At 50.0% G+C, this 15,364-nt stretch overlaps 1 protein-coding gene across 2 annotated transcripts; it reads left to right on the top strand.

Moving 5' to 3' along the window:
- Positions 1-289: 289 nt before the first annotated feature.
- Positions 290-15,311, top strand: LOC310806665 (hamartin-like). 2 transcript variants are annotated; one of them, XM_083672852.1, is made up of 22 exons: positions 290-339; positions 921-1,083; positions 3,778-3,881; positions 4,355-4,507; positions 5,186-5,330; positions 5,692-5,846; positions 5,929-6,002; positions 6,398-6,585; positions 6,779-6,891; positions 7,248-7,419; positions 7,519-7,628; positions 8,054-8,117; positions 8,346-8,447; positions 8,667-9,306; positions 9,715-9,758; positions 10,731-10,897; positions 11,155-11,337; positions 11,702-11,812; positions 11,984-12,103; positions 12,670-12,857; positions 13,231-13,398; positions 14,679-15,311. In XM_083672852.1, exons 2-22 carry the CDS (start codon positions 975-977, stop codon positions 15,307-15,309), a joined length of 3,741 nt encoding a protein of 1,246 aa, XP_083528978.1. In that variant the 5' UTR covers positions 290-339; positions 921-974; the 3' UTR covers positions 15,310-15,311. The 2 variants fall into 2 exon arrangements, with proteins under 2 accessions (XP_083528978.1, XP_083528977.1); XM_083672851.1 differs by having other exon boundaries at positions 9,715-9,785.
- The last annotated feature ends 53 nt before the right edge of the window (positions 15,312-15,364 follow it).

Raw genomic sequence — 15,364 nt, 5'->3', positions numbered from 1 at the left:
CGTGGATATTTTGACGCTTGCGCAGATAGCTTGAGGGCTCGAGGGCACTTGTGTTTGAGTCACGGGAGGACTGCCTTGTTTGTGCAGCAGTAGATCAGCCAAAGTGCGACTCAAAACTGGACGCATTCTATTTGAATCTAGGTTCATTGTAGTTCTGAATACATGGTGGGTAGCTAAATCAAATGCATTCTCTGTAACGTTAACGCGTGTGTTACTCCACGTTTGACAGTCGGAGCTGAAGTTGACAGCTGTCACTGGCAGGGTCGGATTTCAGAGGAGGGCGGGGCTTCGGGGTTGCTCAACATGGCTGCGCCCAGAGCAGAACAACAAGTATAGAAGGTAAAGACCTAATTCCGTTTATTCGCTGCTCATTGTTCACTTACAACGCCGTGTCAGATACATCAGCATCAAAGCTAGTATTTTAGCTACAAACCTGACTTATAAAGTAGTAACGCCACTGCGCTATCTGCGAACTATTCGAGTTTTGACAGCCCAAACTAAGGCTAACCAGCTAAAGCAGTTGTCAACTTCTTGATTCACTGCAAGTGCAAGCTTTCTTTCTGCACTGCGATGATTAATCGATAGCAACAACATACGTACGACTGTAAGAAGCTAAGTAGTTTCCAGTAGTAAAAACTAAGTCGTTTTTTTCAAACTTTTGCTAGCAATCAAGCTGCGTATTATCGCAACTAAAATCACATGCGCTCATTTTCTTTGACAGCCTCGTCATAGGTTACATACTGTATCACGCAATCGCCGAGTTCTCATAGCCCAACAACCTCATTATGTACAGGGAATGATTGACAGCAGGAGCAAAAGTAATCTGCTCATAATTCAAATCTACCAGCTCAGCTAAGATGTCCCTGTACACACACAATGAGCTGGATCTCTGTTTAAACACGTGTGTTCGCCGTCCTCAGTGCCTGCTCTGGCCGCACCGTCTGTGACAGAACCGGACCAGAGGGGCCGTCACCATGGCCAAGGAACAGCCTAACCTGAGCGACCTCCTCCCACTGCTGGAGTCCTCCGATCTGACAGAACTGGACCAGATCAAGAGTGACGTCAACGACCACCTCAGCTCAGGTCAGAAGTCGCCTATAAAACAATCTGGTCTGGAAAATCAATCTCTCTCTCTCTCTCTCTCTTGTTGTAGTGTGTGTGTGTGTGTGTGTGTGTGTGTGTGTGTGTGTGTGTGTGTGTGTGTGTGTTGTAGTGTGTTTGTGTGTGTGTGTGTGTGTGTGTGTGTGTGTGTGTGTGTGTGTGTGTGTGTGTGTGTGCAGTGTGTGTACCTGTAGTTTCTGAGCCTTGGTATAGTAGTCGTTGTGGCCCTGCTGTAGCTGGGTCATCTGGTTCTGGAGCCGGGTGTTCTGCAGGTCCGAGTCCTCCTTCTTTAGTGTGTGTGTGTGTGTGTGTGTGTGTGTGTGTTGTTGTGTTGTTGTAGTGAGTGTGTGTGTGTGTGTTGTTGTTGCAGTGTGTGTGTTGTTGCAGTGTGTGTTGTGTTGTTGTAGTGTGTGTGTGTGTGTGTTGTTGCAGTGTGTGTTGTGTTGTTGTAGTGTGTGTGTTGTTGTAGTGTGTGTGTTGTTGCAGTGTGTGTGTTGTTGCAGTGTGTGTTGTGTTGTTGCAGTGTGTGTGTTGTGTTGTTGTAGCGTGTGTGTTGTTGTTGTAGCGTGTGTGTTGTTGTTGTAGTGTGTGTGTTGTGGGTGTGTTGTTGTAGTGTGTGTGTGTGTTGTTGTAGTGTGTGTGATGTTGTTGTAGTGTGTGTGTGTGGTGTTGTTGTTGTTGTAGTGTGTGTTGTTATTGTAGTGTGTGTTGTTGTAGTGTGTGTGTGTGGTGTTGTTGTTGTTGTAGTGTGTGTTGTTATTGTAGTGTGTGTTGTTGTAGTGTGTGTGCGTGTTGTTGTAGTGAGTGTGTGTGTGTGTGTGTGTGTTGTTGTTGCAGTGTGTGTGTTGTTGCAGTGTGTGTTGTGTTGTTGTTGCAGTGTGTGTTGTGTTGTTGTAGTGTGTGTGTTGTTGTAGTGTGTGTGTTGTTGCAGTGTGTGTGTTGTTGCAGTGTGTGTTGTGTTGTTGCAGTGTGTGTGTTGTGTTGTTGTAGCGTGTGTGTTGTTGTTGTAGCGTGTGTGTTGTTGTTGTAGTGTGTGTGTTGTGGGTGTGTTGTTGTAGTGTGTGTGTTGTGGGTGTGTTGTTGTAGTGTGTGTGTGTGGTGTTGTTGTAGTGTGTGTGTGTGGTGTTGTTGTTGTTGTTGTAGTGTGTGTTGTTGTTGTTGTTGTAGTGTGTGTTGTTATTGTAGTGTGTGTTGTTGTGTTGTTGTAGTGTGTGTGTGTGTGTGTGTTGTTGTAGTGTGTGTGCGTGTTGTTGTTGTGTGTGTGTGTGTGTGTGGTGTTGTTGTAGTGTGTGTGTGTGTGTGTGTGTGTGTGTGTGTTGTAGTAGTGTGTGTGTTGTTGTGTTGTTGTAGTGAGTGTGTTGTTGTTGTAGTGTGTGTGGGGGTGTGTGTGTTGTTGTGTGTGTGTGTGTGTGTGTGTGTTGTTGTTGTAGTGTGTGTGTGTGTGTGTGTGTGTGTGTGTTGTAGTGTGTGTTGTTGTAGTTGTGTGTGTGTGTTGTTGTGTGTGTGTGTGTGTGTGTGTGTGTGTGTGTGTGTGTGTGTGTGTGTGTTGTGTGTGTGTGTGTTGTTGTTGTTGTAGTGTGTGTGTGTTGTTGTAGTTGTGTGTGTGTTGTTGTTGTTGTAGTGTGTGTGTGTGTGTGTGTTGTTGTTGTTGTATGTGTGTTGTTGTTGTAGTGTGTGTGTGTGTTCTTGTTGTTGTAGTGTGTGTTGTTGTAGTGTGTGTGTGTGTGTTGTTGTAGTGTGTGTGTGTGTTGTTGTAGTGTGTGTGGTGTTGTTGTAGTGTGTGTGTGGTGTTGTTGTAGTGTGTGTGTTGTAGTAGTGTGTGTGTGTTGTTGTAGTGAGCGTGTTGTTGTTGTAGTGTGTGTGTGTGTGTGTGTGTGTGTTGTTGTTGTAGTGTGTGTGTGTGCTGTTGTAGTGTGTGTGTGTGTGTTGTTGTTGTAGTGTGTGTGTGTGTTGTAATGTGTGTTGTTGTAGTAGTGTGTGTGTTGTTGTTGTAGTGTGTGTTGTTGTAGTGTGTGTGTGTTGTTGTAGTGTGTGTGTGTGTGTTGTGGTAGTGTGTGTGTTCTTGTTGTAGTGTGTGTGTGTGTGTTGTTGTAGTGTGTGTGTGTTGTTGTAGTGTGTGTTGTTGTTGTTGTTGTAGTGTGTGTGTGTTGTTGTAGTGTGTGTGTGTTGTTGTTGTTGTTGTAGTGTGTGTGTGTTGTTGTAGTGTATGTGTTGTTGTAGTGTGTGTTGTTGTTGTAGTGTGTGTTGTTGTTGTAGTGTGTGTTGTTGTTGTTGTGTGTGTTGTTGTTGTGGTGTGTGTGTGTTGTGTTGTTGTAGTGTGTTTGTTGTTGTAGTGTGTGTGTGTGTGTTTGTTGTTGTTGTTGTTGTAGTGTGTTGTTGTTGTAGTTGTAGTAGTGTGTGTTGTTGTAGTGTGTGTGTGTATGTGTGTGTGTGTGTGTGCTGTTGTGTTAATGGTTCTGGGCTTGGGTGTGTGTAGCAGGATAGCGTCCTCCTCTGTCCAGTCCTGTGGACAGATGGAGTCAGAAACTTTGTCATGTCTCTTTGCCTGAATCCCTAGTTGGAGCTAAAGTTAGCTCGCTTTTTTTGAAAAATAATGGTTTGTCTCAATGAATGCTGTGTGTTGTTGTAGTAGTGTGTATTGATGGTGCTATGCTGCCCCACCCCCTGCCCCCCCAGAGCGAGGGTGTGTGCTGCTGAACAGCCTGGTGGACTACTACCTGGAGACCAGCTCTCCTCAGGTCGTCCTCATCCTCTGCTCCGCCAGGGAGCCCCACGACAAGGTGAGTTGTCCGCACACACACACACACACACACACACACACAGGTGTATGCACCTTAGAGAACTGAAACTGTTATTTAGACATGTTGATGCTCTTTAGTTGCCCCTGTGTTGATACAAAACATTGTCACTCACCTGGAGCCAGCCACAGTGAATAGACCGACTTCTCTCTTATATATTCCATACAGCCACGTGTGTGTGTGTGTGTGTGTTTCTTTCTGTGCGTGCGTGCGTGCGTGTACAGTAATGGATATCGGAGGCAGTGTAATTACAGTTTGTTAATGTGTGTGATTATGATCACACCTGAGGCCTGTGATGAAGTATTCCATATCGTAACGCCATGTATCAAATTACACCTGTGCTGCTGTTGTGCTAATGATTAGCCTACAAGGCTCATATAGAGCATTAGTTGTGCTGAGCTCTCTTGCAGTTGAAGACTTTAGGGTGTGTGTGTGTGTGTGTGTGTGTGTGTCAGCATCTCTTGGACAAGCTGAATGAGAGCCTGGCCAAGCCTGCCTGTCGCCTGGCAACCCTCACCCTTCTGGGTCACGTGATACGCAAGCAGCCGTCCTGGATGCACAAGATCACCCGCTTCCCCCTCTTCCCCTCCCTGCTCCGATCCCTTAAGGTAACCTGTCTGTCTGTCTGTCTGTCTCTCTGTCTGTCTGTCTCTCTGTCTGTCTGCCTGCCTGCCTTCCCCCTCCTCCCCCCCTCCCTGCTCTGATGCCTTCAGGTAACCTGTCTCTCTGCCTGTCTGTCTGTCTGTCTGCCTTCCCCCTCCTCCCCTCCCTGCTCCAATGCCTTATGGTAACCTGTCTGTCTGTCTGTCTGTCTCTCTGCCTGCCTGTCTGCCTGCCTCCCCCCCCCCCCCCCTCCCTGCTCTGATGCCTTCAGGTAACCTGTCTCTCTGCCTGTCTGTCTGTCTGTCTGTCTGCCTGTCTGCCTTCCCCCTCCTCCCCTCCCTGCTCCAATGCCTTAAGGTAACCTGTCTGTCTGTCTTCCTGCCTGCCTGCCTGTGTGTCTGTCTGTCTGCCTTACCCCTCCTCCCCTCCCTGCTCAAATGCCTTAGGGTAACCTATCTGTCTGTCTGTCTCTCTGTCTGTCTGTTTGTCTCTCTATATGTCTGTCTGTCTGTCTCTCTGTCTGTTTGTCTGTCTTCCTGTCTCTCTGTGTCTCTGTGTGCACTCAGCTACATGTGTGTGATCCTCATAGCCTCCCTGTCTCCCCCTCTCCCTCCCTTCCTCCCTCTCCCTCCCCCCCCCCCTCTCCCTCTCTCTCCCTCTCCCCCTCTTTCCCTCTCCCCCAGACGGACTCTGACGTGGTGGTTCTGATAACAGGAGTCCTGGTGCTGATCACTCTGCTACCCATCATCCCCCAGGCCGGGAAGCAGCACATCTACGACTTCTTCGACATTTTTGGTCGACTGGCGTCTTGGAGCCTGAAAAACCCAGGTGCTTAACCTAGACGACATGTATAACTGGTAACCCTTCCCCCTACCCCCCCAAGGTCCTAGCTCCTAGACACGTATAACTGGTGCCCCTAGCCCCTACCCCCGAGCTCCTAGACCCTACCCCCTAGACCCTAGACCCTACCCCCTAGACCCTACTTGTACTTGTGGAGAGCAGAGAAGGTTTGATGCACTTCAGTATTTTAGTACACCACCACCCTGATCACAGAGAAGTGTCTGTCGTTCCAGTTCCAACTCAGAAGTGTCTGTTGTTTTGGTACTTCTCCAGTGAGCTGTCTGTGGTTCTACAGTAATACCCCCTCCGTGGCGTCTGTGTCCTAACCCCCCCCCCCCCTGTGCCCTAGCCCACGTCCACGGCGTGTACCTGATCCACCTGCACGCCAGCGTCTACTCACTGTTCCACCGCCTCTACGGCATGTACCCCTGCAACTTTGTGTCCTACCTGCGCTCCCACTACAGCATGAAGGAGAACATGGACACCTTCGAGGAGGTGGTCAAGGTGAGGGCAGGACACAGTGTGTGACTGTGTGTGGTGTGTGGTGTATGTGTGTGTGTTCCTCTCTAACTGTTTCCTCCCTCAGCCGATGTTGGAGCATGTACGGATCCACCCGGAGTTGGTGACTGGAACCAAAGACTATGAGCTGGACCCCTCCAGGTGAGAACTGTAAGACTATGAGCTGGACCCCTCCAGGTGAGAACTGTAAGGCTGCTAGATGGATAGATGGAAAGATGGATGGATAGATATATGATGGATGGATAGATAGATAATTTGACTAATGTATTGAACGACTGATAGAAAGATAGTCAGACTCAGATTAACTTCTATTGTGCTTAAGGAGGCTAAGTGTTTGACCAACAGCTAAGTTAACCCTAGCTAAGTAAACCCTAACCCTAGCTAATTAACCCTAACCCTAGCTAAGTTAACTCTAGCTAAATAAACCCTAACCCTAGCTAAGTTAACCCTAACTCTAGCTAAGTTAACCCTAACTCTAGCTAAGTTAACCCTAACCCTAGCTAAGTTAACCCTAACCTGCCCTCCTCCTGTCCCAGGTGGAAGAGGTTTGAGATCCATGACATTGTGATAGAATGTGCCAAAGTGTCTCTGGACCCTAAGGAGGCATCCTGTGAGGAGGGGTACTCTTCCATGCCTGACCACGCCTCCACCCACCACCCCCACCCTCAGCCCCGCCTGACGGACTCCACCACCAGCCCCTACACAGACCTCCTCAGCAGCTTTGGTAAGAACCACACCACACAACACTCAGTAGAATGTCGTTCATACGTTAACAGCATTGCTAGCCTGTGTTCGCTAACAGTTAACAGAATGTTAACAGCACTGCTAGCCTGTGTTCATTAACAGTTAACAGAATGTTAACAGCACTGCTAGCCTGTGTTCAGGTATTCTAACCTGGTTCATGTTTGTGTTCACAGGAAGCTCCGCCTCTACCCCGCTCTCTATTGGTCGCCCGCCTCTCTCCTTGTCCCTCCCCCAGCTGCCAGTCAGCCAGCCCTCCTTCGGCACCCCACACACCCCCTTCCTGCAGGTTCACCATCTTAACTGTCTGTCTATGGGCGCCATCTTAACTGTCTCTCTATGGGCACCATTTTAACTGTCTGAAAACATAAAACCCTTACCACTCTAGGTGGTGAGTGTTCCAGAATTCTTTGGCAGTTGATGAGTTAAATAAAATAACTCACTTCTGCAAAAATGACATGAAGCTTTGTTTAGATGTAGTAAGTGTTTAATACTGATCCCACGGTCTGGAGAGAGCTGTGTACTGTCTGGACCCTGGGTGGGGGGGGGGGGGGGGGTTCAGTCCATGTGTCCCCTGTCTCCAGAGTAATAGTTCAGGCCCCTGTCTCCAGAGGAGTGGTTCAGTCCATGTATCCCCCTCCCCAGACCCAGAGCAGTGAGTTGGACTCTCCCGGTAACAAAGACTCATCCATGTGGAGCCCGTCCTCCGAGTGCGGCCTGACGACTCCTCCTGCCTCCCGAGGGATCTCTCCCACCAACGCTCCGGAACTTTCCCAGAGTGCCTCCCACGCGCCCAGCAGAACCTCCAGCCTATCAGGTCAGCCCAGTAGAACCTCTAGCCAATCAGTTGTGAGTTGGTGTTTTTGTTTATGTTGTTGTTGTTTATGTTATTGTTATTGTTGTTGTGTCCAATCAGGTGGTAGGGGACCCCCCTCTGCGACCACCACCCCCGCTGCCCCCTCTCCTATCACCACACTTTCTGACGAGTACGAACATGTCAGCCTACCCTCTAACACTGCCAACCAGGTACACACACACACACACCCACGCAAACAAACACACGGTACTATCACATGTCAGCTTACCCTCCTAACACTGCCAACCAGGTATGTACCTATAGACACACACACACACACACACACAGTACTCTTATATGTCAGCCTAGTTGACAGGGTAAGGAGGGGTCCATGTGTTGGAACAGTCAAGTAGTGCTCCCTGTGCTGCAGTGTGGAGCCTGGCCTGGGGCTGTTCAAGTGCTGCTGAGTATTTACATCTAGCTGGTCGTGTGTGTGTGTGTGTGTGTGTGTGTGTGTGTGTGTGTGTGTGTGTGTGTGTGTGTGTGTGTGTGTGTGTGTGTGTGTGTGTGTGTGTGTGAAGCCCTGTGAGGTGTGTGTGTGTAGCCCTGGGTCCGTCTGTAGGACTGCTCACCTGAGTCTTATCCACCCTGACAGGCGAGACATCAGCCAATAGCAGAGCAGGAGACGGTCCCCCCCGAGGTCGTCCTCAGCAGAGAAGGTCAGCCACTCCGTGTGACTGAGGAGGGTGTGTGAGAGGGAGACTTCCCTCCTCTGCCTCTTCATAATCATGAGTTATTCAAATCAGAAACATTTTGTGTGAACTTTGAAGACTAATATGAGGCGTTTTCACTGGACATTCCTCACCATCTGGAATTACTACAATATCATTTGTGCCTGGGCTAGTGGTCCGACGTGTGTGTTTGTGAACCCTGTCTCGTGTTGTCAGGTGGACCAGCAGAGAGAGTGAGGAACCTGTCTCTGACGGAGCTGTCTGACTTCATCAAGGAGCAGGACCTGGCCCAGACGACGGGGAAGGAACCAGACGAGGGTGGGCCATCTAGGACTAACCCTAACCCAGCTAGGACTAACTCTAACCCTAACCCAGCTAGGACGAAGTCTAACCCTAACCCAGCTAGGACTAACTCTAACCCTAACCCAGCTGGAACTAACTCTAACCCTAACCCAGCTAGGACTAACCCTAACCCTAACCCAGCTAGGACTAAACTGTCTTCTCTCTCTTCTCTCTTCTCTCTCTCTCTCTGGTCAGATGACTTCACTGCGGAGCTGCTGAAGCTGACGGAGCAGAAGCGGGACGCCACGGCAGGCGTGGTAGGGGGGGGCGGGTCGGAGCGGTCGTTCTACCGTACGACGGAGACCCTGACCGGCAACCAGGGGGAGAAGCTGCTCTCCACCTCCAACCAGAGTCTCCACCGGGACCCCCAGCGCCTGCTCTCCACACCCGATCGGAGTGAGGCTTCAGCGGGGGGACCTGATCAACCGCTGCCCTGGTCTTTCAGGCCTTGTTTCACCCCCATAGAGAACCTCCTGTCCGAGGGTGGGGGTGGGGCTCAGAGCCCCTACAGGCTGGAGGAGGATGGGGGGTCTGGGCTGGCCAAGTACAGCCTCTCCTCCTCCCCCAGCCCCTTCAGGGATGCAGGACCAGCCTACGAGCCTCTGTTTGACCTGGCGCTGCCCAGAGCCGCCTCTCTGTTCGTGAGCAGGAAGACCTCAGAGTTGGCCCAGAGGGAGAGGGCTGGAGGAGAGAGGGAGAGGGGTACGGGAGGAGAGAAGGAGAGGGGGGTGAGAGAGGAGGAGAGGGAGGAGGGGGCCGCTGCCATGTCTCCTCTGGAGGTCCTGGACCTCCTCATCCTGCACGGCAACGACGCTCACGACAAGGTTCTGAAGAGGTCAGTCTCTGATTGGTTCATGTTGCATCGCTACTATGGCTCTGATTGGTTCACTGGTTGGTTCACTGGGGAGAAGCACTCTAAATCTAGACCTAATCTAGTCCTAATCTAGATCTAATCTTGTCTGGGTCTAGACTGAATCTAGTCTGGGTTTAGCTCTAATCTAGCCTGGGTGTAGCCCTAATCTAGTCTGGGTCTAGCGTGGGTTTAGTCTAGTCATAGTTCAGTGGATGTGTTTACTGGAGCTACATTGACTCCTTGTTATTCTCCCTCCACTGCATTTCGTTGTCTCTGTACTTGTACTTGCACAATGACAATAAAGTTGAATCTAATCTAATCCACACACTCCTTTGTCAACGTGTGTGTGTGTGTGTGTGTGTGTGTGTGTGTGTGTGTGTTGTTCTACAGATTGCCCATGCCAAACAAGTCGGTGGACTGGACACACTTTGGAGGTAAACAACCCAGTGTGAAACCTAAAGGTACAGTGCAGTGTTAATTAGCATCTGTGCTACGCTGAGGTGGAGGTGAACCACCATCCTGTCTGCCTCTCTGTCCATCCTCCTACGGCATCTATCCATCCGTCCCTCGGTGTGTCTGTCTGTCCTTTCATCTGGTGTTCCACTGCCTCTGTATCTGTTAAGCAGTGGAGGCTGGTGGAGGTAGAAATTGGAGGACGGGCTCATTGTAATGAATGCATCCTCCGATTTCGACCTCCGCCAGCCTCCCCGGCTTCAAAAGCATTCAGAGGCTCTCTTCTTTCCTCGTCTGTCTCCTGTAGAAATTCACCTCTTTCACCCTAGTTATATGGTTAAAATATCGAATTCAATTTCTTTCTCCCCGCTTTGCTTTAGTTTTGGTATAAAATGTAAGGTCTTTTTATTGAATGTCCTCGCTGACTAATGCTTCAATCAGTGTCATATATTGTACCATTGGTAATGTAGAAGGATTCATATTGAACTGTTAGAACATGTGTTTTCTGTCTTTAATACAAAGAACACAACTTTCAATTGTTCTGGATTTGAGGTTGAAATCAGAGTGACATAGCCTGGTCCCAGATCTGTATGTGCTTTACCCTGGTCCCAGATCAGTATGTGTTTTATCCTGGTCCCAGATCTCTATGTGTTTTAGCCTGGTCCCAGATCTGTATGTGCTTTACTCTGGTCCCAGATCTGTATGTGTTTTAGCCTGGTACCAGATCTGTATGTGTTTTAGCCTGGTCCCAGATCAGTATGTGTTTTAGCCTGGTCCCAGATCAGTATGTGCTGATCTAAGATCTGTCCATACCATGCTATTCTTTCTGATGAAAAAGGCCGAACTGATCCTAGATCAGCCGTCATTGTGAGTATGGGCCCTGGGACCAGGCTAAACCTGCCCAGCTACGACTACTGTAACACCTGTTCTGCCTGTGTGTTTCCCCCTGTTAGGCTCCACCCCCCTGGAGGAGGCGCAGACGCTGCGTAGCCAGCTGCTCCTTCTCCACAACCAGCTGCTGTATGAACGCTACAAACGGGAGCAACACGCCATCCGCAACCGCCGCCTGCTCAGACGCATCATCAACGCCACCACCATGGAGGAGCAGAACAACTCCATGGTAGCTACAGCCCCGTCGGCCATCTTTAATACTGGCGTACCAGAACAACAGCCCCGTTGGCCATCTTTAATACTGGCATACCGGGGGGGGGGGGTTACAAAAGATAAAAACAAGTTAAGAATTCCTCAGGTCCCTACCGATCATGTTCAGTCTGCTGATAGTGGTGTGTGTGTGTAGTGCAGAAGGCCCAATTGAACAGTGGTGTGTGTGTGTGTGTGTGTGTGTGTGTGTGCATGTGCTTGTGCTTGTGCTTGCAGAAGGCCCAGTTGAAGCTGCAGGACGTGGAGATCCAGTCTCTGCAGGCCAGTCTGGTGGAAGAGCAGCAGAGAGGCAGGAGGCTGAAGGAGGACTCGGACCTGCAGAACACCCGGCTCCAGAACCAGATGACCCAGCTACAGCAGGGCCACAACGACTACTATACCAAGGCTCAGAAACTACAGGTACACACACTGCACACACACACACACACACACACACACTTGCGCATCGCGCACACACACACACACACACACACATACAGTAGACACACACACACTCTGCACACACACACAGAATGATACCACGATGGAACTGAAGCTTTAGTATGAATTGAGCAGCATTGAGCTGACGTTTCTAAGGTCAGAGCAGGCTTTGTGATTGGCTCTCCAGAGTGAATAGACGTTTCTAATGATCAGAGCAAGCTTTTTGATTGGCTCTCCAGAGTGAATAGATGTTTCTAATGGTCAGAGCAAGCTTTTTGATTGGCTCTCCAGAGTGAATAGACGTTTCTAATGGTCAGAGCGGGCTTTATGATTGGCTCTCCAGAGTGAACTACAGGAATGCCAAAGCAGGATGGGAGAGCTGGAGGCGGAGCTTCAGATGGCCAATAACGAGGCGTACAACACTGGACACCAGCTCACGCAGCTGTCACTCAAGGTCAGCTGACTTCACACACAACTGCTGCTATCATTGCTGTTATTGAGGGAATTGGCAGAGTTACAGTGTGTGTTTAACATTATCTCCCTCTACCCTAACTCTTTCTTCCCCCCTCATCCTCCTCTCCTCTCCTCCTCTCCCTCACCCCCCCCCCCCCCCCCGCCCCTCCAGCTGAGTAACAGTGAGGAGCTGCAGCAGCAGATGTACATGATGAACAGACAGATGCTCCTCCTGAAGGAGACCAACAAGCTGTGTATGGAGGAGGTGCAGAGGGTCCCCCAGACCAGCCAGGTAGGGAGGGAGGGTTCCCCGGGGAGGGAGGGTCCCCCAAACCAGGGAGGGAGGGGGGGGTCCCCCAGGGAAGGGAGGGTCCCCCAAACCAGCCAAGGAGGGAGGGAAGGTCCCCCAGGGAAGGAGGGTCCCCCAGACCAAGGTAGCGTCCCGCAGGAAGGGAGGGTCCCCCAAACCAGCCAGGGAGGGAGGTAGGGTCCCCCAAACCAGCCAGGGAGGGAGGGAGGGAGGTAGGGTCCCCCAAACCAGCCAGGAAGGGAGGGAGGGTCCCCCAAACCAGCCAGGGAGGGAGGTAGGGTCCCCCAGACCAGCCAGGTAGGGAGGGAGGGTCCCCCAGACCAAGGTAGGGGAGCACCACATAAAGAGCTTTGAAGGAAATATCAATAAGTTGAATATGTTTATGTCATGTACAAGCGTATTAGTATCAGACTAGCAGGGCAGGAGCAGGACCTCCCATGATCTCATCTGATACCATATCTACAGAAGTTATTAGCTGTTACCTGTGCCTAAGATGGTAATCTGCGTGTGTTTCTGTGTCCGTGTGTGTGTGTGTGTGTGTGTACCAGGAGTTGCGTATGCTGCAGTGGTCGATGGGGAAGGAGCAGGAGAGGCTGAGGCAGAGCGAGGTGCAGCAGAGTCAGAAACTAGAGGCGGCTCAGCAGCGAATCACAGACCTGGAAACCCAGCTGGCCAAGAAGGAACACCTCATACTGGAGCAGAAGAAGTTTCTAGAAGATGTCAAAGGACAGGCCAAGTACGGGCTCAACACGGACACACACACACACACACACACACACACACACACATACACACACACACACACACACACACATACATTGTGACACACACACACACACTGAGAAACACCACACGCAAAGACACACAAACTTTATATATATCAGTCGGAATGGACAGTATTGTGCTGTTTTCCCAATTAATATGTGTGTGTCTGTGTGTGTGTGTGTGTCCGTGTGTGTGTGTCCGTGTGTGTGTGTCCGTGTGTGTGTGTCCGTGTGTGTGTGTCCGTGTCCGTGTGTGTGTCCGTGTGTGTGTGTGTCCGTGTGTGTGTGTCTGTGTCCGTGTATGTGTGTCTGTGTGTCTGTGTCTTTGTGTGTGTTCCACCCCAGGAGCCAGCTGCAGGCGTCAGAGAGTAAGTACGTGGCCCTGCGTCGCGTCACCCAGACGCTGCAGACTGAGATGCTGCAGATGTACAGCCAGATGGACATGGACACGCTGACCTACAACTGCCTCCCGGAGCCTGCTGATGTCCAGGACTGCACTGCTGCCTCCAACAGGTCATTATTTGTTATTTATTTATTCACACACATGAAGAAATTACAAAACAGTGAAAGAATAAAAATGATTAAAAAGTGCAGGTGAGGTAACAAACCCCTAGGGCTTGTAATAAAACCTCACCCTAACTTAAAGATTTAAAACATAAAGGTTAGTGAGAAAAGAAAACAAAGACTATTTCCTTTGAGATGAAAGAACAACACTATAGGTGGTGCAGAACTTAAACACTTCAATCAAAACGCCAAAAGAAACAAACTAAAGAACATACAACATATTCATCTAGGCTACAGCTGGACACATCTGGAGCTATTAACGCAGCTTTAAGTTTATAAAACAGAGATGCAGATGGTTCACTGACCTTCACTTCACAAAAATAAAAAATTGCTTGTCTGACAAACCTTTTCCTTAATAAATAGAGTTTATGGAGATATGTGGGGTATGAACATACAGTGCAGTAGGTAAGGTATGATATATTAAACTCTAGTACAAAGTTAGAAGGCAAGACTTATTTGCACAGATGTTCCTAATATTTCCTTCAGATTTAATCACTTTTTACACACACACAATCTATTGGAACAACTATTGATTTTCACTCAATAAAGAGTTTAGCTTCTTAAATATATACTTGACATTTAGTGATAATGTATTCAGTTGAAACCATTTAGAATAAGCAAGGAGAGGGTTTTGAAGTTTGACACAATCTGCAAATAACAACTAGGGAGTATAGTATTTGATGACACAGCAAGGTCATTAATATAAATAAGAAATAAGAATGGACCAAGAATGGATCCTTGAGGTACTCCGCATGGTGATGCAGCTCTATTGGACTCTCAGCCTTTAGACATATTGCTTTCTTTCATTAACATTAACATAATTATGAAGCTGAAATTGAAAACCTTACCTTAGAAAAATATTTACACTACCCTGTTTGGTTCACTATAATGTTGTTTACTGTGTTGTCATGTTTATGATATTCTGATCTATAAGTCATAGTCATAAGATGATTTTGTGCAGCTGGGATAAAGGAGAGGGGAGAACAGTTGACTGGGCTCAAAGCTTGAAGAAATACAGACCAGAGTAGTCGAGCTCAGAGGGTTTCTTCATCCCTTCCCTCCACAGTGACAGTAGAACATGAAGGATAGGAAGAAAGGAACAGACAAACACAAACACATCCCTCATTCCATTCCATGCATTACAATGAGCCTCCGATTTCTACCTCCATCAGCCTCCCCTGGAACAGAGTGAGCAGATGTTGTTAACGCTATGTCTCTGTCCTCCCCAGGCTGGCTGGCAGAAGCAGTAGCATGGTGCCCACAGCTCAGGGGGTCTTTGACTTGGGCAGCCAGGCTGCCCCGGCCCTTTACCCCCCCGGGGGGGGGACTTTACCCCCGGCGGGGGTGGGGGCCACTCAGTCCTCCTCCACCATAGCCAGCCTCAACGGTAGTCTGGAGGCAGAGCTGTCCTCCCTGCCCTACCTGGCCTCCTCCCCCGTCTCCCCCCTGTCCCTCCCCCCCGCCGACGCCCCCTTTACCGTGGGCTCCTACCCCAGTGCCAAGAGCTTCCTGGGCATGCGTGCCCGCGAGCTGTTCAGGAACAAGAGCGAGAGCCAATGTGACGAGGATGTGGGGGCGGAGCCTAACACCGCCGCCCAGCTCAGCGGCCTCTCCCAGGGCCTGGTCAATGAGGAGACGGGAAGCGAGGAGTCTCAGGACAGCGTCCGGTCTGCCCCGGACCAGGCCCAGTCTCACGCCCCCTCCCCTGCTCCAGCTGGCCCCTCTGCCCCCCCTCCCCAGTGCTCTGTCCAGCTTGCTCCAGCCCCCACCCAGCAGCCTGGGCAGGGAGCCAGGGCGCATCAGAGGAGACAGGACCTGAGGATCATGGACTACAACGAGGCCCAGCAGGGGCACAGCTGAAGAGAGGCAGGGTTGGAGGGGTGGAGGGAGGGAGGGAGGGACAGCAGCTGCTGAA

Source organism: Argentina silus (assembly GCF_951799395.1).
Source record: "Argentina silus genome assembly, chromosome: 7".
In the NCBI taxonomy this organism is placed as follows: domain Eukaryota; kingdom Metazoa; phylum Chordata; class Actinopteri; order Argentiniformes; family Argentinidae; genus Argentina; species Argentina silus.
Note: the sequence above shows the minus strand (reverse complement) of the source record. Positions and strands in the feature narration are given on the sequence as shown.